Here is a 20,561-nt window from a genome sequence, read left to right as displayed (position 1 = left end):
TGTGTTTAAGTTTAACCTCGATGATAATTTTTGGGTTAAATAAGCCCCAAGATGGTCGAGTACATCGAGTATTTGCTCGGAATACGCAATGCTGGACACGTTTTCTCCCAGGTTTCCAAAAATCTCGAATAAGAAAACATTTCTTGAGTCCGATATGCGCGCGCTCGCGCCGCTTCCCCTCCCATAAAAAGGCATCGCCTTTTATGGGCATGGCAGTGAGGATTTTTCACGACGAGCGGGATTTTTCTTTTTCTTTTTTAGATTCGTGTATCGCTCCGCCTCGCCGTGACGTCATCAAATCGCCACAGTTTCGCCCAGATTATCTAGGATATCAATTCTGGGGTGGCGATTACAAGTTTGATTCCAAAAGAAATGAATCAAGTCGAAAATTTGCAAAGGATTAACCGGGATTCACCCCGAACTATTTTGTTGTCGACTCATCATCGTTCGTCGTCTGCTATTGCATATGGAAGTCATCTCGTGGAGCCAATAGAGGGAGGAGAGAAAGAGAGAGAGAGATTTTGTTGCTCGGGACCTCAGAAGCGACCCGATGGCCGCCCAAACCGGTTGATAATACTTTGCTGCTAGAAAAGCTCTGTTGCTTTTTTTTTCTCCGTTCGTGTTGTGTCTGCGATCGTGTATTGTAGAGCTCTGAAAGCAGTTGGCCGACGTAGTCGTTTCGTTCACTCGATAGCTTTTTGGTGGTGTGCCCTGTGTGCACTTATACTTTGACATTTGATTACGGTTGTTCACCCCCGTTTCAAGAATTCATTACCCCGCTGAAATCATCATGCAGAGTCAGGGAAGTGGCTTACCGGAGTCTCGGTACGGTATGAGCTACTCCCACAGTGCCTTGACAGGGGATGGAGTAGACCTTTACGGTCATGGACCAGACCCCTACGTCTTGCAGCACCAACATCACATTGTTGGGCATGGTGGACCGCCAGGCATGAGCCCAACAGGCCACATTGGAATGGGCTCTCCAGGACAGCAGCACCACCAGCACTCTTCTAAAAGATCTGCCGATGTGGCAGGACTCAACCTCAAGCAGGATCCAATGGTGTCTGACGTGACCATGTCCACAATTGGTATGGGCCACAGCACCATGGACGATGGAGGTTCTGGATCTGGGGGCCAGAACGGTTCCCAAACAAAGAAGACACCACCACCCAACGGCAAGAAGACCAAAGGTCGTGTGAAAATCAAGATGGAATTCATTGACAACAAGCTCAGGAGGTACACGACATTCTCCAAGAGAAAGACAGGCATCATGAAGAAGGTTTGTTATTACAGTTCCCTTCACTCATCGTAACCATAACTCTGCTCAGAAATATGCTAACCTTCTTCGTGTCTTTGAATGACTGTGATTGCAGGCCTACGAACTGTCAACATTGACTGGGACCCAGGTGATGCTTCTGGTGGCCAGTGAGACGGGACATGTCTACACGTTTGCGACGAGGAAGCTCCAGCCGATGATCACATCCGAGGCGGGAAAGCAGTTGATTCAGACGTGCCTCAACTCCCCGGACCCACCGTCGAGCACAGTGGACCAGCGGATGTCTGCGACCGGCTTCGAGGAGACGGAGCTGACGTACACGTTGCACGACGAGGACCAGAAAGTAAGGCAGATGATGTACACGGGTCACATTCCGCCTACCCCTTCGCACTCGCATGCTCTCTCTTCCCATCAGTCGTCTTCGCACCCGTCGCCGCACGGGCACGGCCATTCGCATGGCGGCGGCGGTGGCGGTCACCATTCTCACGCTCATTCCCATCCAGGTCTGCTGGGACCTCCTCTGGGTCCCGGTCCTTCTTCCAATCTATCCGGCCATCACGTGCCGTCGCCTTATGCGTCTCACGGGTCCCCGTCGCCGGGGCCCAGTAGCCACCTCCACCATGTCCACAGCTCGCAACACCAATACGTCCAGCACGGTCTATCGTCGCCCGGCTCGGGTGGCTCGGGTCATCTCACCCTCTCGCCGGCACCCACTCCGCAGCCGCAGCACAGTCAAGGCAGATAGTCCGTTTCTCCCCTTTTTTTAAAACAAGAATTCCCTCCAAATCCAATTTTTTCATTACCAATTTCTCCCCCCCCCCCCCTTTTATTCTTAACTTAAAACGCACTCAAAAAACAATTTTAAAAATTTTAAAAATAACACACAAAAAAAAATTATCACACAATCAACAGAATCAGGGCATTCAGGCGTGGCTCATCGTTTCCAATGTTACATGAAGTGAAGCGATCCCCTTCTCTTATTTACTCTTTTTTTTTAACCCCTTCCATATAAAAAAACAAAAATCCCCACCCAAATTCCACTTTTTTTTTGTTCAACAGAAATAAGAACCATGACCTAGTCTGACCCGTCTCAACGGCCGTCTCCCGATGGTCTTTTTTGTCTCTTCAAAACATCAATGAAATATTTTTGTTTTGATCTTTTTTTCCCCCCTTTCAAATTATTTCAAAAAAACTTCCCAGAAATCCCGAAATTCTTCTTCAATCCCGGTTATTATTATTTTTTTAGGAAAGAAAAGAGAACAATTTTCGACTTAATAACTTCTCTCTCCATTGATCCGTCTCTCTAGTTTTCTAAAGAAATTTTCTTTTCGAGTTGTGTCATTTTCCGTTCCAAAAAAACCTGGAAGGGAAATCACAATCAAAATAAGTTGCAATTTTAATTTTTAACGTTTGGTTGTGGGAAAAAACAAAATGTTTTTGTTGATTTGACAAAATCTCTAGCGGGATAACGATCCCGCCGACGGACGATTTTTTCGAAAAAAATATTTTTTAGTTAGATTTGAAATACTCTTTTGTGAATTCCCTTTCTCTGTTTTCCATCTTTATTCCAAAATCTTTAAATTTCTTTGTTTTGTTTGTCTCGTGTGTGTGTGTGCGTGTGTGTTTGTCTTTCGGGATTTTTTAACTCATCCCGGAAATAATTTTTTTCCCCCCAAAACAATCAGAGTTAACCAGATGATGTCATCTAATATCAACCTCCATTGAGAAAAGTATAAAACAAAAAACAGTCGGAAGAATTGAAATAGCGCCCACCATCATCTTTTCTTTTAACCAACTAGTCCGTCTTGTAAAGACAGAAACAAAAAATGCCAAAATGGAGGGGATAATTTCAAGCCCGTAATGAAGATAACAAATCTGGTTGTTTCATTCAAAAAAGGCCGAAAGAGATAGAAAAAAAGAAAAGAAAAAAACGAAAAAAAAAAAGCGTCACAGCGGGTTTCCTTGTTGTGTGTGTTGTCAGCGCGGCGGTGTGTTTTGATGGCGCCGTTTCTTCCCAATATAACGAGGTGGATTGCGTCCTTTTTTTTTTCTTCTTCTTCTGGGTGGGGGAATCATCATCGCCATCGGAAATCATTTTTCGTTGTTTTCGCCAGAAAAATGATAATAATTCACGTAGATTTGTTATTCGTCGGGAAATCCCATAAGGATCGTTAGTCGCCTTGTTAGATTGCCCAGGTCTATCGCGTTTTGTTGTTGCTGGGCCTTGTACGGTCAACGCTAGCGTTCGTCCCTCACCTCCGTGTCCAAATAAGGGATTGGCACAGGGGAGAAGAAGCCACTGGACTTGAAAAAAGAAAAAAAAAAGTTCCTCTTCTTCTTCTTCTCTGTGTGAACTTTTCTCATTCAGTAGTTAATTTTTCTTTCCCATTTTTATCAATTGATTCAAAAGGCCTTGGACACTCCAAAAATATTTTCCCTCCGCCATTTTTCAAATTTATCGATGAGCGAATGTTGAATGAAAAAGTAAAAAAAAAAAATACCGGCCGGTTTACGGATGGATTCCGTTTATTAGAACACACAACACACAAGTAGTAGAAGAAGAAGTGGTTGGCTATTTTTTATCTTCTTCTTCCCAACGAGTTGCGACGTCCTTTGACCAACAATGGCTGTGGCCCCTTTTGCGTTTGGGGTCCGACCTTTTGACTCACGCGGCGGTCCCGATGATGGATGGCTGGGAAATTCGAAAGAGAAGAAGAAAAATCGTAAAAGATGAGCCCCCCGTTAACGCGATCCCGCACGGGGTTCGTTTCTTTCACGAGACCAAAGATTCGAAGAGCGTCCGAAAGCTTCAAAAAAAAAGAAAAAAAAAGTTTACAACTTCTTTCTTTTTCTTCTTTTAACGAGTTATGTCTTTGAACTAAAGTGAACGTGCCGCGCTGCGAAGCGCAAGAGTTTTTTCGGGAATGTTGAGATACATTTTCGGATTTTTTGACAAGAAATGAAATTGAAACAGGGGAAAGAGAAAAAGTCAAAGCAAGTGGCGCAAAGTCAATGCCCGTTAACAAGAAGAGGTTGTGTGTGTGTGTATAATGAGCTTGAATGTGCCAACCGACAAAGTTCACGTGAAGAAGAAGAAGAAGAAGAAGAAGAGGGAGAAAATGTTGGGGTCCGGGTCCCAGGCAGCAGGAGCCCAGGCTGACGTCTGACCTCAATCGGCCACCACCACGTCCAACAACAACAACTGGCTCTTAAAGAGAGAGAGACTCAGAGAGAGAAAATAGGAGAGTGACTGGTGGTGGTGGTGGTGTAGGGCCCCCACGCCATGTGTTGTCATTTTGCTCTTTATCGGCGATTGTTGCGCATTTGTCGGCCGCTTGAGACACATGGACGGAAAGCTTGCAGTGCAGCGCATCCGCCCACTCTTCTCGCCGATTCCTCCGCCACGGCCAAAGGTCACCGGATGGCTTTTTCGCGAGCAGATGGTCGCTCGTTTCTTCAGACCCCACCACCACCTCCTTAACACACACACACACACTCTCTTTCCCCCTCCCGCTTCTATCTCTCTCTGTGTGTGTATGTGTGCAAGAGAGAGCCGGGCCAGCAGCAGCAGCAGGAACAGCCCAGACAGAGAGAAGACATATTCAAAGTCAAAAGACATAAAGCTTTGTGGTCCGCTTTGATTTCCTTATGCGTCGTCTTCTTCTTCTTCCATCCATCTCTTTATCTTGTTACTTCTTCTTCTTCTCCTAGTAGGCCGACTCTCCACAACCCCGCGACCGGATGGCATCCATCCGTCCCGGCACTCCATCAACTCGTTAACCAGTTCGCCATTGCCTTTTCTTTCTATTTTTTGGCCGCTCCGTTTCATTCTCTACGAGACGTTGTTGATGATGATGACGACGGCCTCCCCCGCCGCATTGTCTCTCCGCTTTTGATCCATCGCCTTCGATGATGAACAGTTGCGAGCAGCCCAGGTCGACAGCGACTTAAAGACGGCCCCTCGTCACACACTTAAAGACATGGAGATGGATTCGTCCTTTTCTTCTTCTTCTTCTTCTTCTTCTTCTTCCCGACGGTGTAGCGTATCCGCGCCGACTGTGTGGCCTCTGGAGGCCAAAGTCGTCGACGCTCCTTTTAAGGCCAAAATGCAACAGCATCACCACACACACGTACGCGTGCGCGAGAGGAGAGAGAGAGCCGCTCGGTTTTGCTCCCGGCCCGCCGCTTCATACATTCGGGGGGGTTCGTGATTCACCTGCCCTCGAGGGCTCTGCCCAGTCCCGTCAGAGTTGTAGTAGCAAGTCTCTCCCGCAACACACACACACAACAACTCTTGTTTTTTTATTTTATTTTATATCTTCAAATTCAGGCGCCACAGCGTCGTCGATCGTTTGAAAGTTTTTTTCTTTCCTTCAAATTCACGAACCAGTGCGTGTGGTCAAATCTTGTTATCGCTACCTTTTTTTCTTTCTTCTTTTTTTGGGGGGGTTTTATTTTTTCAAAATTGATAAAAACAGAAAACAAAAAATTAGTTCACAATAATGCCAAAATTTTTGTTTTACGTTGCCATCGAAATCCATTGCCAATTCACGGTTTACTTTTTTTTTTTACTTTTTCTTCCCCAAATTAATTCTAATGTTTTTATCTTTTATTTATACAAAAACAAAACAAAACATAAAAAAAAAAAATCAAATAATTTTTTTTGGTTGAAAAATATATATCTAAACTGGAACGAGCCCGGTTCTCCCCTCCCAAGTAGTGTGGCCTCTCTCTCTCTCACAATCTGTTCGTGTTTTGAATTGCTAATGATTTTGGTGCGCGCGAGAGAGAGAGGAGAAACATTTTCTTGTGAAAAGAGACAAACACAAAATAGGGGAAGCTTAGAATGTTGTTGATAATTAGAAGCGGGGAGTCTGCATTATCCTCTGGGCACGTGCCCCCGTCAATGTGTCTCTCTCTCTCCCGATGAAATTTTGAAATGAACCAAAACCAGAAACCGTTTGATTATTATGATGATGACATTTTCCCTCTCTATTCTTCTTTTTATTTTTTCTTTCTTTCCATCGGCGATTTGGAAGAAGAATAGAAAAATTTAAAAACTCGTTTTCTCTCTCTCACTCGTCGGCTAGAGAAATTCATTTTGTCTGAATTGTCGATATCAATTGACGGGCGCTGTCGAATCTCTCACATTCACGAAATTGGAAGATGCGCGCCCACCTTCTCTCTCCTCCTCCGCCTCCCCTCGACGAACCCAAGTGCCATAAAAAGAAAAAAATTCCCCTTTCTCTTATTATATCAATCAATTTTCAATCTTTTTTTTTTATTATTATTATTATTTTCTTGTGTGTCTCGTCGCCGCTTGTGAAAAAGAAAAAATTCCCTCCCCTCAAAATCTCTCGGAGGAAAAAAACCGAAACGCAGAGACAAAAAAAAAATGATTTTTTTTTTCGTGTGCGTGTGCGTGTGTGTGTGTGTCTCATCTGTGTGTGAAGAAACTTATACTAATAACATGTGTGACTTTTTTTTAAAAAAATTTGGAAACCCCTCAAAATGTTGTTGTGTGCTGCTCCCCCCTCTAGGTAATATTTGACAAATTAATCCACTAAAAACAAAAGAGGAAAAAACAAATCACTTAATTATTTTGATTTTATTATTCGAGACTTTTTATTCAAGAAAAAGATGAGAAAATTTCATGCCAAAAAAAAAATTCAATACATAAAAAAATTTACAGAGAATTTTTAAAAATGGCCTGTACATACGGAGCCTTGTAGATATAAAGGAAAAACACACTTTGTTACACATGACCTCCCTCCATTCAATCCTTTTTTTTTATTATTATTCCATTTTTTTTTTAAATTGCAATGATTCGAATGAGAAGAAAAAAAATCACAAAATATAAATAACTCAAAATTATTTGACGTTCGTCACTGGGAGGGATGTGAATAAAAGCAATCAAATTTATTATTTATTTAAAAGAAAAAGGGGGGGGGGTGAAGAATAAAATTCCAAAAATACACACACGCCGACGGAGAAGGATGATCAATGATTCGGCCCGTGTACATAAGAAAACGGGACAGAAATGAATACATTTTGTCGACCGTTGTTGTATTATTAGCTAGAAAGATCAAAAAGAAAAAAAAAAGGTTCGGTTGACTCCCGGTCCTTCATCTTTTTCTCTTTCGGAATATCCCTCCCATCTCTGCCACTTGTTACGTCGTTTACGTGTTGCTCATCACGCAACAGAGACATGCGTTTGTTATACGGTCTCTTAAGAAATATAAATAAAAGATGTATATTATACGGAACGGGCAGAGCAGAGAGAGAAAAGAGGCAAGTGGTCAGACATCAACACGCCATTCACGCCGATTGTGGCGACTCGAATGATGATGTAGTAGTCGGTAGCAACGAGCCCATCTCTTCCAATGAAAAGAGTTGTCCATCTCTTTTTTTAAGAAACAAAAAAAAAAGATGACGGACCGCTGCGCCCACTTTTCTTTTTCTCTCTCCTGCCCGCCACCAACTTTTTGGCTTTTTTACGGCCGTTTTTTTTTGGACATTTTTAAAAGCCGGGTAAATTGTCTTACCTCATTTAGTCGAACGGACAAGACATTTTTCATATCGTCGTGTATTTGTCATTCAATAAAATCAAAAGCCCACCCCCCAAAAATAATTTGTGATGGAAATTTTTGCGTTTACTTTACCTGTTGGAATCGGGGAGAGAAGAAAGAATGAGAAAACACAAATGGAACAAATTTTTCTGGAGGGAAATGAGAGTTTGTTTCACTTGATGGAGGGGAGAGACTGTAGTCCAATCCGTTTATTACGTATAGTTTTTAAATACACACACACGCGCACATAGTCAAAGAATCAAATTTTTTGAAGGAAAGAAAATAAAGAATTTTAAAAATAGTTTACACAAGGGAAATGCCATCAACATTTTGGGGCGTCTACTCACTTTTCGTTTGAAGTTGTTTTGACCAAACAATGTCAACTTGCAAGTTTTTTCTTCTTCGGTCTCTCGTGGAAAAAAATTCTGCGTGAAGCCTCTTGATGTTTGAGTCGTTTTTTCCGTCTTACCTGTTTGTTTGTTTGTTTTTCTCCTGTCGAAAATTCTTGAACGTGTCGGAAATATTTTTTTGAAAATCGCCGCCCTGTTGTTCCTGTTGTCGGCCACTTTTTGTTTCTAGAGAAAAAGAAAAGACAATTTTTCGTTGTGTTGGTTTTCTTTTTAGACTTTGACAGATAAATTGTTAACGAACCTGATTGGACCAGCAGAGAGAACGAGAGAGCAGCGACAAAACAAACAAGTCCATCCGTGTCGAGGCACTGGGCAAAAATGAGAGGAGAAGATGGTTGCACACAGAGTTGTAGAGGACGAGGATCACGACCGCTCCGGACGGTCGACGGCTGAGCACAAGGCGGGCGCGCGACACCTGACCACCCGTTTTATACTCGGCTCAGCCCTGCCCTCTCTTTCTCTCTCTCTCTACCTCCTCCGCCCTTTTTCTCTCTTACACACACACACACACGCACTACCTGTTGCTGGATGAATCACCAATGGGATATACTCCTAGTGTGGTAGAAAGGCCCTCGGGGGGTCCCGAAAAAATCTCTTTTTCTTCTTCTTCTTCTTCTTCTTCCTTTTGATTCTCTTTTCTTGGGTGGAATGGGAGGTGGTGGTGGGGTGGTGGATGCTTTAGCCTTGTGGCCCGTGAACTCTCTTCTCTCATGGGCCAGCTGAGAGAAAAAGAAAAAAAAAAGTCTCGGAAAGGACCTGGGCGCCAGAATAAGAAAACGTCGGGAGTTTTTCTTTTTTTCTTTTCTTATTTTTTTAAATAAAGAAAAAAGGAAGAAGAGAAAGGGGCCAGCAGCAACGGCAGCGGCAGTGGCCCGGCCAGCCATCCGCAGTGCGTGCCAGCCACCGTCTGGAACACTTGATCGACATTTAGCGACTTACCGGACGGCCTTCGATTTGCGATCGAACGGCCCGATTGCGTAACGCTGGCGAAATGGGCCGAACCGACGGTCGCCCGTCGCCAAATCCCCGCCGTTCCACCCATTTACCGGCCAAAGATGAGGCAGATGGTCCGATTCACGACATAGTCTCTCTCTCTCTCTCTCTTTCTAGCTCGAACTTTGGCTGGATTTTGTTTCCCCCTTTTTGTTTTTGACGGCCAGGCGGTTGGTTCCAGTTTCACGGGCGACGTCGTGACCTTTTTTGGTCACGTCAAAAAGGAGAAAAAAGAGAAAAACAAAACGGAACGAAAAATAACCAAATGATGCGAGGTGCCGGGACCCCAAAGATTTCGACTAATGATACAAACGAAATTGATTGAATGTGTTAAGACACATCAATTAACTCGTTTCCCTTCTTCCCCACACTTTTAATTTTTGTATTTTTTCCAACTGGCTCACGCGACCGAAATTGTCCACCAACGGCTGTGACTTTTAAATCGAATCATTTCTACTTTAAAGAGAGAGAAAAAAAGAAATTGAAAGAGAGAGAAAGAGAGAGAGTGGCTTTTGCATTATTCCTCGCATGTCGCCCGGCTGCTGCTGCCCGGCTTCTCTGAGCTTGTTGCGCACACACAAGATGATTAACATCTTCGGCTTTCTAGTCCGTGTAGAGTCGCCCGAATGCTAAATGTTTTCTTTTGTTTTTTTTTCTTTTTCTTCCTCATTTGCATAACATGAGAGAAACGAGATGAAACAAAAAAGTCGGCGGGACTAACTGGCCAGTTTAAAATAAAAAACAACCAAAATTAAAAGGTGAAAATGTTGAATTCTTCACCGAAAAATTTATTTTTGGAAAAAAATATTTTTTGATTTGATTTATTGATGGATGATAGGATAAGAAAAAAAAAGATGCTTGCTAAAAAATATTATTTTTTTCGTCCAAGGGTCAAGTTGCCGGTCAAGTATCAATAAAAACAAAAACAGAATGGGAGGTGGAATCGGGACTTGGGATGGACCGTCGTATTATTATTATTATTATTATTATTATTAAAACAGAATTTTTTGAATTCCGATCGGAATTTCTTCTTTTTTTTTAAGTCTTTTTTCGCGCGCAAGGATTTTTCTTCATTTTTATTCCTCCCGAGAAGAAGAAGAAGAAGAAGAAGAGACTTGTGTGATGAATCATAAGCGACGGTGGATGATGGCGTGCCGGTTCTTCTTCTTCTTCTTTTTTCTCGTTTAAAAAAAGAAAAAGAAAAAGAGGAACAAAAGAATAAAAACTGGCTCGTCTTCGAGCTGGAGGGGTGCCCCGGTAAAGAAGAAAAAGTTGAAGGTAGCAGCACCACATATAAAAAAAAAAGAAAAAGAGAAAAAAAAGGGGGAAATGACCATACGTGTCTTATTTGGCCGTTTTGATCGGGACGCCAAGGTCCGGTCGGCCGGCGACGAGCACGGTTAGTTAGTTTGTGGCGAGCGCATCACGACGGTACCGAATCAAAGTCGATTGAGGCACAAACGGGAGCGATCCTCTTGATTTTGCATCGCAGGTGTCTGTTTCATTTTCTTTTTTTTTTCTTTTTCTTTTTCATCTTCCAGTGTGGGGTCTTCTCTTTCCCCCTCTCCTTCTCTGTGTGTTCGTCTCTGTTGGCCTCATCTCCTTAACGTTTTTCTTCTTTTTCTTCTTTTAAAAGAAAAGAGGAGAAATCTTTTTCTTCTTCTTCTTCTTCTTCCATCCCCTCCCAACAGCTACTACACACTAAAAGGGTCCTAGCTCTTGTGTGTTTCCTCATTCTACTCACGCCCGGCAAAAAGAGAGAGAGAGAAAAGCAACCAACATTGGGCCGAAAGTTTATTATTATTATTATTAAACCCTCTTGTGTTTTTTTGTTTTTTTTTCTTCTTCATTCTGCATTTTATTTTATTACCAAATTTTCTACGTTTTTTTTTTCGCGTTCAATAGCGTGAAAAGGCCGGAATTTTTATTTATTTTTTTTTATTCGCAATTTTTTTAATTTTTTTGAAAATCCCAAAAAGTTCAAAACAAAACGAACGAGTTTTTCTTTCTTTTTCTTTTTAAAAAATTTTTTTTTGTTTTGGTCAGTGAGAAAGAGAAAAAAAGGAGAAAAACATGGGAACCGATTCCCGAGAAATGAGAAAGAACCGCTCGGGCACGCGCCACACACACGGACGCACAAAACACACTGGGCTTTTTGACATTTGAATAACGAGTCTATTAAAAAACAAGTTTTTTTCTTCTTCTTCTTCTTCTTTTGTTTTCTTAGATTGAAAGGATTTGGTTAGACAAAAATTATAAAAAGCGGACGACCATCGGCCACTTGTTACGTCATAATAATACGGTCGTTTCATTGTTCTGATTTGGAAATTTAATTTTTTTTTTCTTTTTAATCTATTAGGGTAGTGAAAAGAAGTGAAAGGGGGAGGCGGCGTTCGTAATATTCACGCGGGACTTAAAAACGAAAAATTTCGCGTCCATTTTTGAAAAAATGTCGTTAAAACAAAAAAGCAAATTTTTCGGGACAAGAAAGAGAGAAAAAAAAAGAAATTTTTATTTTTTCTTATATTTTTATGTTGCCCCCACACACACAGAGAGAGAGAGACAGACACGGCGGGACTGTGAACTGCTTGGGGGGTTGAAGCAGCTAGGACGTTATAGTAAATAACTTTGTGCGTCTGTTTTTCTCTTGTGTCGCTCGTCGTGTGTGGATGCGCGGATTCATCCGTCATGGGTGACAGCCAATGAATGAGCGTGTCAACCTACACCCTTCCCTCCCCCCTTTGTCGATTCAAATTCGAGGAGAAATTAAAGGGGACAGCGCTAGGAAAAAAATATAGACGACTCGAATATAAAAATAAAGTTGGGATAGGAGCGCCTTTTGTCTCTTTCGTATCTCTCTGATTTCATTTCCATATTGATGTCCTTTCTTCTTTTTATTATTTCCCAACTCTTGTTGTTGTTGTTGTCGCTCAAGGAGAAACAAAACAACCCAAAAAATAAAAAAAGTTCTTTTTTATTTGATTTTATTCAAAAAAGAGTTTGGCGCGACTTTCTTTTATTTTTAAAAAATTTTATTTCTCAATTGAAATTTCATTTGAATGTCGTGGCGATTTCCACACGCTCGATCGCCTCAATCGAAGACCCCAACAACCAAAAAAAAAATGTTGTTCTTGTTTTTTGTTTCCGCTCCACCTGATGGTTGGATGTGACGATGATCGTCACAAGGTGCCGAAAAAGATGTCACGTGACGGATAGCGGGCGCCGCCCGTCCCAAGACGGACAATTCTTGATGTCTCGGTCGTGATTAGTCGAAATGCAAATTAATTTCTTCTAGGGGTTCATCTCCCCAAGAAATAAAATTTTTTTTTGTGTTTCGATGGATGACTCAACTCTACGACGAAGGCCAAACCTGAAAAACCCCAAAAAATAAAAAATAAAAATAAACAAATTTGTTTATTTTTCGCACCGGTGGGGTAAAAAGACGCGTGACCCCCAGGTCGTTCAAAAATAACCCAAAAGATTTTTTTCTTTTCTTTTTTTTTTTCAAGTTTTGTGCTTTTGACTTTTGGCCAGCAAGGAGTTATGTAGTTGTTAAGAGCAATAAGTAGGCTGGCGCTGTGGTAGCCACTGGGAACAAGAAGAAGAAGAAGAAGAAGAAGAAGAAGAAGAAGAAGAAGAAGAAGAAGATATTTACGACTTTTTCAGTTTGGGAAAAACTCTTTTTTTGGTCTTCTTGTTCTCCTTGTCGTCTTTTCTTCTTCTTCTTCTTCTTCTTTTTCTTTTTCTTCTTGGGTCCGAGTGAGTCTCCGGACCGCTGGACCAGGCTGCTGCTGCCGGCCAGCGTGCGTGTAATTTATGAATATTGCCCTCTCACGTGATTATTATCATCATCTTGTTCTCTCTTCCTTTTTCTTCTTCTTTTTTGAGAAAAATTCTTGGAACATTTTGTTTCTAGTTGTTGTTGTCGGGCCAGCGGGCTCTCTCTAGCTGTCTGTCCGGCCGCAGGTTTTTTTTTTCTGCGGTCCGGCTGGCCGTGATTAGACGGTTGAGTAACAGAAGAAGAGAAACAACAACAACAACAACAAAAAGAAAGTATGATGAAGAGACGGCGGATCAATTAAAGCTCGACAAAAAGAAAAAGAAGAAAAACGAAACAACAAAAATCTCTTTGAGATCGAGAGACGAGTGTAACGAGAAAAATGTTTTCGGTTCACGAAATTCCCCTCAGCAGCAGCAGCAGCAGCAGCACATTTTCGGGGTGTGTTGATGTCGTAACTAAACTGCGGCCATTAAAAGAAAAAGATTTTCCAATTGTTTTGATAGCCCAGAGGAAAGAAGAAATGTGTCGATCCTCTCGCAGGAGAGGAAGATGGGCGGTTCCCCCTTTTCAACCAAAGGGCAAAAAATATCAAAAAATAAAAAATAAAAACAAGTGCAACACGAAAGTGTAATCACGACAAAATGGGAGCAAACGATCAAAGGACAAAATAACCCCCTGAAAAAAATAATAATCAAACCATTTTTATTTCAACCTGTTTTTTTAAATTCTATTTTATTATGTGTCGCTTTTTTTAAAAAAGAAAAAAATAGAATAACACGTCCAACTCAATCTCGGCAGCAGCCCGGCCATCGCTCAAAATAATGAAGAAAAGAATTTTGAAATTTTCTTATTTAAAAAATAAGAAGAAATATCCTTATGGCTGTTTAGGATGTGCGTCTGGTCAGGTTTTGGAGCGCTACGTCAAAGGGAAAATAGAATTTTTCCACACACACACAACAACAAGAGCCAAAGGGGAAAATATCAGACGAACAAGAAGAAGAAGAAGAAGAAGAAATGTGTCTATATCGGTCTCTCTCTCTGAGCGAGTTGTTACCACACAGGACGGTTGACACACGCACACACGGGGGGGAAAAGAAAGAAAAAAAAAGTTTCTTTTCTTGTTGAGCTGCCCGGCAAAGCTGTGCCACCGTTGCTTTTTTCTTAATTTAGACTTTTGTCCGCCTCCCGCGCCCGTCCGCCCGCTCACGGGCCGCGCAAAGATCCCGATTTTTTCGCGGGCGGGAAAAACAAAACGCCCAGTCTTGTGGAGAGAAGAGACAAAGTCATCCCGAATCAGAAAGAAAACGGGCCAACTACTATTCAAAAGAAAATCAAAAAGGAGAAAATGAAGCCGTTGAAGCGCCTACACTCAACCTCCTCCTCCTCCCCCCCTATGCAGGATATGCAAATGACGAAGGTGTACACAGCCAACAGGGTCAGATTGATCATACGCCTCCCGTCGAGTTACTTTCCTCTTCTTCTTCCTCTCGTTGTTGCTGTTGTTGTTGTTGGTCTTGTCCAACTTGATTGTCGTCCTACGTTCTATGTTGTATAGGTACGACTGGTGTGCACAACCATCAGCTCCTGTTCTTCTTCCTTTTTTGATATTTTTATTGGCATCCGGCTCCTCCGGAGTGGAAACGAGTTTCTTCTTCTTCTCCGGTTGATATTTACGTACGCGTCTGTGGTCAGGAGTGATGGACTCTTTTCGTGTTAGCCAGTTTTTCCTTCTCCTTTTCTCTCTGTGTGTGGCATATGGTGAGGCCAACGAGTACACACTACATTACACGGAGAGATTTATAAGCGGAAAAAGATTCCGGGGGACCGAAACTATTTGGGTTGTCAAAAAACTCTCAAATGAAAGAAGAAGAAGATGAAATTCAAATGTTGACTGACGAAATGTCAAAAAAATGAATTTCACGGTACAAGATGAAGAAAAGAAGAAAACAAATTTTATTTTTATTTTTTTGGGGGGTTGTTTGTTGCAGCTGGGCACGCGCTGCTTCTGTTTCTACGAAATCACAAGTCCGAGCCCAAAATAGGAAGGTATGCCACGTGCCCGGGCTCTCTGCTCTCTAGCTGCTCTCGCTTAGCTCGATGTGCTTTTGTTTCCACCTTGAAATACAGACGCCGATGCCAGGAGAATAAATCAAGAGACACACATTTTCTCTCTCTCTCTCACTCTGTCTCTCTCTCTTTGATTCTTGGTATTCTTTTATTGGCTAATTATCTTTTTGAAATTGATTCCAATCGACTTTTGATACGCACCGGTGGACCGGTTCGACCCACACACAACACATTTCTCAGACTGGCCCTTTTTTTTATTTTCCAAATGACATTTAATTTCATTTGACGATTGAACAACTTTTGCAGATCGGTTGACTCACAAATGATTTTCAAATCTCAGACGTTGTTTTTTTTTCCTTTTTCTTTTTAAATAAACGAAAGACGCGGGACGGACGACAGTTGGAAGATAATCAAAAAAAAAGAAAAAGAAGAGAGGGAGGGCAAACCGGCCACTACTACGTTACGTGTAGAACGGCTGCTCGAATCCATTTGATTATTAATGAGATGACGTGAAGAAGAAGAAGAAGAAAAAAAGAAATATTCCCCCCCCCCTTCCTTTTTCAGTCCCGCATGAAAATGTTGCGTCCAACAGGAGGAGGAGGGGGAGAGAGTGCGTGTTGGACTTGGAGAGAGATTTGAATTGACATTTGAGCAGTCGGATTTTGGAGACAACTCTTCAATCAACGTCGTCGTTGTTCCTTTTTTTCTTTTCTTTCTTTTCTTTTCTTTTTATTTATTTATTATTTATTATTATTCCAGCTATCTCTCTCTCTCTCCTGTAATATGTATACATAGAGACGATGGGCTGCCGGACCGAACTGGACTGGGGGGCACTTGTTTGGCTTTTTTGCGGGACGCTCTTGAAATATATTTGGGAGACGCCAATATATTCGGTGGTCGAGATTTGAAAAATTGATTGATTCCCTTTTTTTATTTTTTTGTTTTTTTTTGTTTTCCCCACTCTCTTTTTTTCTGTCCGTCTGCCGAATATTATTATTATAAGTAATAAAACTCGATAGTCGCCGGCCGTAATCTCGGATGATTCATGCCCGGTGGAATGATTGGCTTTTCTATTGTTTTGTTTTGTCATTTCTGCCACTTTTTTGTTCGTTTTATGGTTTTGGCTTGTGCCATCAAGTGTCTCGATCGACAAGTTTGAAATTCAATCGAAGAAAGAAATCAGAAACCTGTCCGACAGTCTCTTTTGGGAATTTTTATTGCGGGGTGGTTTGAGGGGAAAACGAGTTGACGACACATTTTGCGTGCTTGATTTCTTTTTTAAATTTTAAATTTCATTTTGGGCTTTTTTGTTTTGATTTCTTTTGATTTAAATGAACAGGACAGCGAATCGGATGATGGGGACGATGCGGCTTCGTCGGATGCGGCCAGCAGGAGCCCGTCACCTGCCGATCTCGAACGTTCGTCCTATTCGCCCGACGCTCCCGTCGCTCTAACGGAACAGCCGATGATGGGACGGGCAGGAGGGACCCACACGACAACGACGACGACACACTCAGGTCATCATCAAGTGACAGCCGGCAACAGCAACCAGCTGTCGTCTAGAATTCTCAATCATCCATCAGGATCAACCACCAGAGGATCAGCTGGTAAATCAAATTTTCCTTTTTTAAATTTAATTCAATCCTCTGGCCTAACTGCAATTGCCCCAGTAATTCGATTCCCGGCGGCTTTTCTATCCGATTTCAAATTTTCTCTTTTTTGGCGGGGATTCTAATATCGTAATAATGAACGGCTTTTAACAACTCAAAACTAAAAAATCTGGAAAAGGTGGAGGAGGTGGTGCCGGTCGGGGCACTTCAATTACAGAGCCGTCGGTCGGCCACCAAACGGCGTCGTACGCCAACGGTCCGCGCCACGCAACTTCTTCTTCTTGTGCCACCACCACCACAACTTCTTCTTCTTCATCATCTGTCACAACTAACCACCACGCCACCAATAGCAGCGGAGGAGGAGGGAAGAACACGACGGCGGTCGTTTCGGCACCGGCACTCGTCTCGTGTCCAGTCAATTTGACGCCTAGCCAATTGGCCAGCCTTGCGGCCAACCTGCCGGCCCTGTCCGGACTCTCGTTGCCTCACTTACCCCGTGGTACCAATTTCGCCTCTTTGCTGGCCTCCGGTAAGAACATCATCTTCTTACTTCTTACTTAAAACTTCTTATTTCTTCCGCACTTTTTTAATTTCTTGATCATTTTGCAACAACCAAAAATGTTGGGGAAATTCTTTTTTGGCCAGACGGGCGGTGTGGCTTATGACTCACTTGACGGGCCATTTCTTTTTCACCTTTGACACCTGTCCGCTAGGTGGCAGCATGCCCATTAACATCTCATTGATTAACCCACCACCAGAAAGATGACACGACGACTAACTCGATTGTTGCGATTGCACTTTGATTGTTTCCGCGTGGCAAAAAGAATCAGAAATGGGCAACCCATTAAGACCGGCGTTGGTAGCACACATTTTGGCTGCGAAGAGAGATGATGATCATATCTGTGTAGAGCGTGTAGATAGAGAGGCATGTGTGTTGTGAATTAAAAAAAGGCGTCGGTCCGAGTCGGTTTGGGTTTTACAAGTCGTGACTGTTGTGGTGAATGCCGTGAATGTTTTTGGACGTGTGAACCTTTTTGTTGTTTAGGCCACACATGTGCACAGCACAGCACAGTCTAATGGGCGCTCGATTCATCCCACGTCTTATAGGAAACAACAACAAAAAAACAAAACAAAAAATAGTTGTTGCATCACGGTAGTTCGTTTACGGGCTGATTGCGCGAGCGGCAGCATCTTGTGTGTAGTTGTTGTTGGTCAATTCTCATTTCTTGATCCATCCATCCATCCATTTCATCCATCCATCAAAATCTCTTTCCGGGGAGAAAAGAAAAAAAAGAAAGACATTTTTGGTTTTTTCTTATTTCTCTCTCTCTCACATGAACGCACAAACACACGTGTTGTGTTATGTTCTCTCTCTCTCAGCTTCTTCTCTGCTCACGGGTGTCGGTGCCGTCGGTGGAGTCCTGACAGGAGGAGGAGGAGGACCGGGAGGTTTGGCAACGTCGTCCGGCAAATCTCCGGCGTCGGCAGCCGAGACGTCCGTATCACGCAAACACCTACCGCGACTCATTTCTTTAGCTCGTAAGTGAAGCCAATTCCCACAGCCGCACGCACCTGACCAGCCCCCCCCCCCCCCCCCAAAAAAAAAGATCCCGAATTCTTTTTAATTTTAATTTTATTTAATTTTTTTAAATGGCGAATTTCTCCCGCACCAGATAACCTCGTTTTTTTCCCTCCCGACCAGATGGTCTTTTATTTTTCTCCCGCATGTCTATACGGTTTTGCACACCTATCTCACCTGTGTGTATGTGTAGATTTTATACAGTTTCACTCTGGCAGCTGATTTCGTGACTGGATTTTTAAAAACGAAAACAATTTCGGCTGCGCGCAAATTTGCTGGCCAGTCCAGCAGCGACGCCTCGATCCACCAAAACAGCTTTTTTTTTTCTTCAACCAGTTGTGTGTGTGTGTGTTTGTACAGAGCGGCGAAGAGTTTGTTTGGTTTGCGCGCCAGATAAGAAGCAAATATATACGCAGGAGCGAAACCCCAAAAAATTTGAATTACAAAAAAGGTGTGTTTGTGCTGCTGCTGCTGGTGGTGCACATTAACCGGTCGAGTGTGGCTAACAGTCACTCTCCTCGAGGGTTTCTTTTTTATTTAAAGGAAACATTGTTTGTTGAAATGAGTCGGGGGGATAAAAAAGAATAAAAACAAGTCAACAGAAAAATCCTGGTTTTTGAATGGTACAATAAAATATTGTTTTGTTTTTTTAAGACCGAAAGCACAAGACAGAAATTTGTTTCAAAACAACAAGATGAAAACTGGAGATGATCGCTCGTTAACTGTGGATGGAAACCATCAAAGTGACTTTTGCTGATATCATAAGGATTTTTTTTTCTTTCCCCCCTGGGCTTTTCCTTTTTTTAATGTTGGGCAGTAAATAAAAATAAGACTCTGGTTCTTTTCTTTCTTCCTTTTTATTTTTTGAAGGATGAGTTTTGTGGTGTTGGATGACGCTCGTCAGTGGCTCATTTTAATGATTCTTTTCTTATCCCTGTGCACCTTCCTTGTTTCCGTGTTTTATCAGATGTGGGAGCGGCCTTACAACAACAATCCAACAGTGCCAAAGACGCCAGCATCAAGTCGACGACGAGTCTGATGGCTGCCGATCAAAGGAGCGATAGCGCTCAAACTGCTGGCCCTGGTGGTGGTGGTAGCAGCAGTCATCCGGCTCTCAATTTGCAGACGGCTACAACGACATCGACAACAACAACATTGACCGCAAATCGAGATAAAAGTCAGCACAGCGCCCACCAAATTTCTTCACTTATCCTTGACCGTCACTTTTTTCTTTTCTAATTATTTTTATTTTTATTTTTCATTCGGTTGGGGAAGAAATAGATCGATTTAGGGTTGGATCTGACATATTCTCTCTCTCTCTCTCTCTGCGTCTGAAATCCAGTCAAACCTGTTGCTGGTTGTTGCTGCTGGATGGCGTTTTCTGATTTTTTAATTAATGCGCAATTGACATTGTGTTGGTGAAGGCGAAAAGAGAGAGAGAGAGACTATGACACTTTTCTTTATTTGGATTATTGTTATCGGGATTTCTTGTTCTTTTAATTCGGTTTCGTGTGGGGATTTTGCTGTCGTATATTTTGGGAAAGGTTTTTGAAAAAAAAAACAAACAAAAAGATTACCGATTAATGAGGTGTTTCTATCTTAGAAGGAGGTGGTTCGAGCAAGAGCCGTGCTGGTGCCAAGAAGAACAAGAAGTGACGGGCGACTATAGAAGAAAAACGACAAAATCTTATTTAATACAAAAAAAAGCAAATGAAGAAAAACGAAAAAAACCCACAATCTCGAGCGACACGATGACGTGTCAAATAGCAAAACATAAAAGAAGCCTAAACAAAATTTGATGAAATCCTCGTGTTGTGTTCTCTCTAATGTGCCTTAATTCATTGAATTATTATTATTACTATTATTATTATTATTATTATACTCTTATATCAGAACAAGTTGACATTAAATCAATCAAGTTCGTATGGTGTGTGTGTGTGTTTTCTCCTAATATTTACCCGTGTCACGGCGAGCGGGAAAGAAGTAAAAAAAAAATAATGATTGACGCCCTGGCACCCGTTTACAACATCTCCTTTCTTTCTTTTTCTATTATCTATTCATGTTATCTTTTCTTGTGTGTGTGTCCGTGTGTGTGTGTGTGTGCGAATTTATTTCTTTATTACGTACATCATTTCAATTTTCTTTTTAGAATTTTTTTTTCTTTCTAGTTTCGTTCTTTTTTTTTTGGTTTTGTTGTTTGTTTGTTCTCTCAGCTGATCGCGTGAATTTGTAGTTCCTCCTGAAAAAAGAAAACTGAACAGCCACCCCGGATCGGA

The 20,561-nt window shown here is 42.1% G+C and overlaps 1 protein-coding gene and 1 long non-coding RNA gene across 5 annotated transcripts; one reads left to right on the top strand and one right to left on the bottom strand.

The window, feature by feature from the left end:
* Window positions 1-484: 484 nt before the first annotated feature.
* On the top strand, window positions 485-20,556 carry LOC124310797 (serum response factor homolog). Of its 4 annotated transcripts, none has more exons than XM_046774772.1 (7): window positions 485-1,279; window positions 1,374-1,619; window positions 16,436-16,703; window positions 16,885-17,235; window positions 18,087-18,245; window positions 19,253-19,462; window positions 19,892-20,556. In XM_046774772.1, the coding sequence occupies exons 1-7, from the start codon at window positions 791-793 to the stop codon at window positions 19,939-19,941; spliced, it is 1,773 nt and encodes a 590-aa protein (XP_046630728.1). In that variant the 5' UTR covers window positions 485-790; the 3' UTR covers window positions 19,942-20,556. The 4 variants fall into 4 exon arrangements, with proteins under 4 accessions (XP_046630728.1, XP_046630727.1, XP_046630731.1 ...); XM_046774771.1 differs by having other exon boundaries at window positions 19,889-20,556; XM_046774775.1 differs by lacking the exon at window positions 16,885-17,235 and having other exon boundaries at window positions 486-1,279; window positions 19,889-20,556.
* LOC124310799 lies at window positions 8,040-9,856 on the bottom strand. The gene is made up of 2 exons (XR_006909717.1): window positions 8,497-9,856; window positions 8,040-8,420 (listed from the first exon to the last, which is right to left on the bottom strand). It is a non-coding gene; the product is annotated as an uncharacterized LOC124310799 (long non-coding RNA).
* Window positions 20,557-20,561: the final 5 nt, after the last annotated feature.

Source organism: Daphnia pulicaria, chromosome 8 (assembly GCF_021234035.1).
Source record: "Daphnia pulicaria isolate SC F1-1A chromosome 8, SC_F0-13Bv2, whole genome shotgun sequence".
Taxonomy (NCBI): domain Eukaryota; kingdom Metazoa; phylum Arthropoda; class Branchiopoda; order Diplostraca; family Daphniidae; genus Daphnia; species Daphnia pulicaria.
The sequence above is the reverse complement of the archived record's forward strand: the minus strand, read 5'-3'. Positions and strand labels throughout refer to the sequence as shown.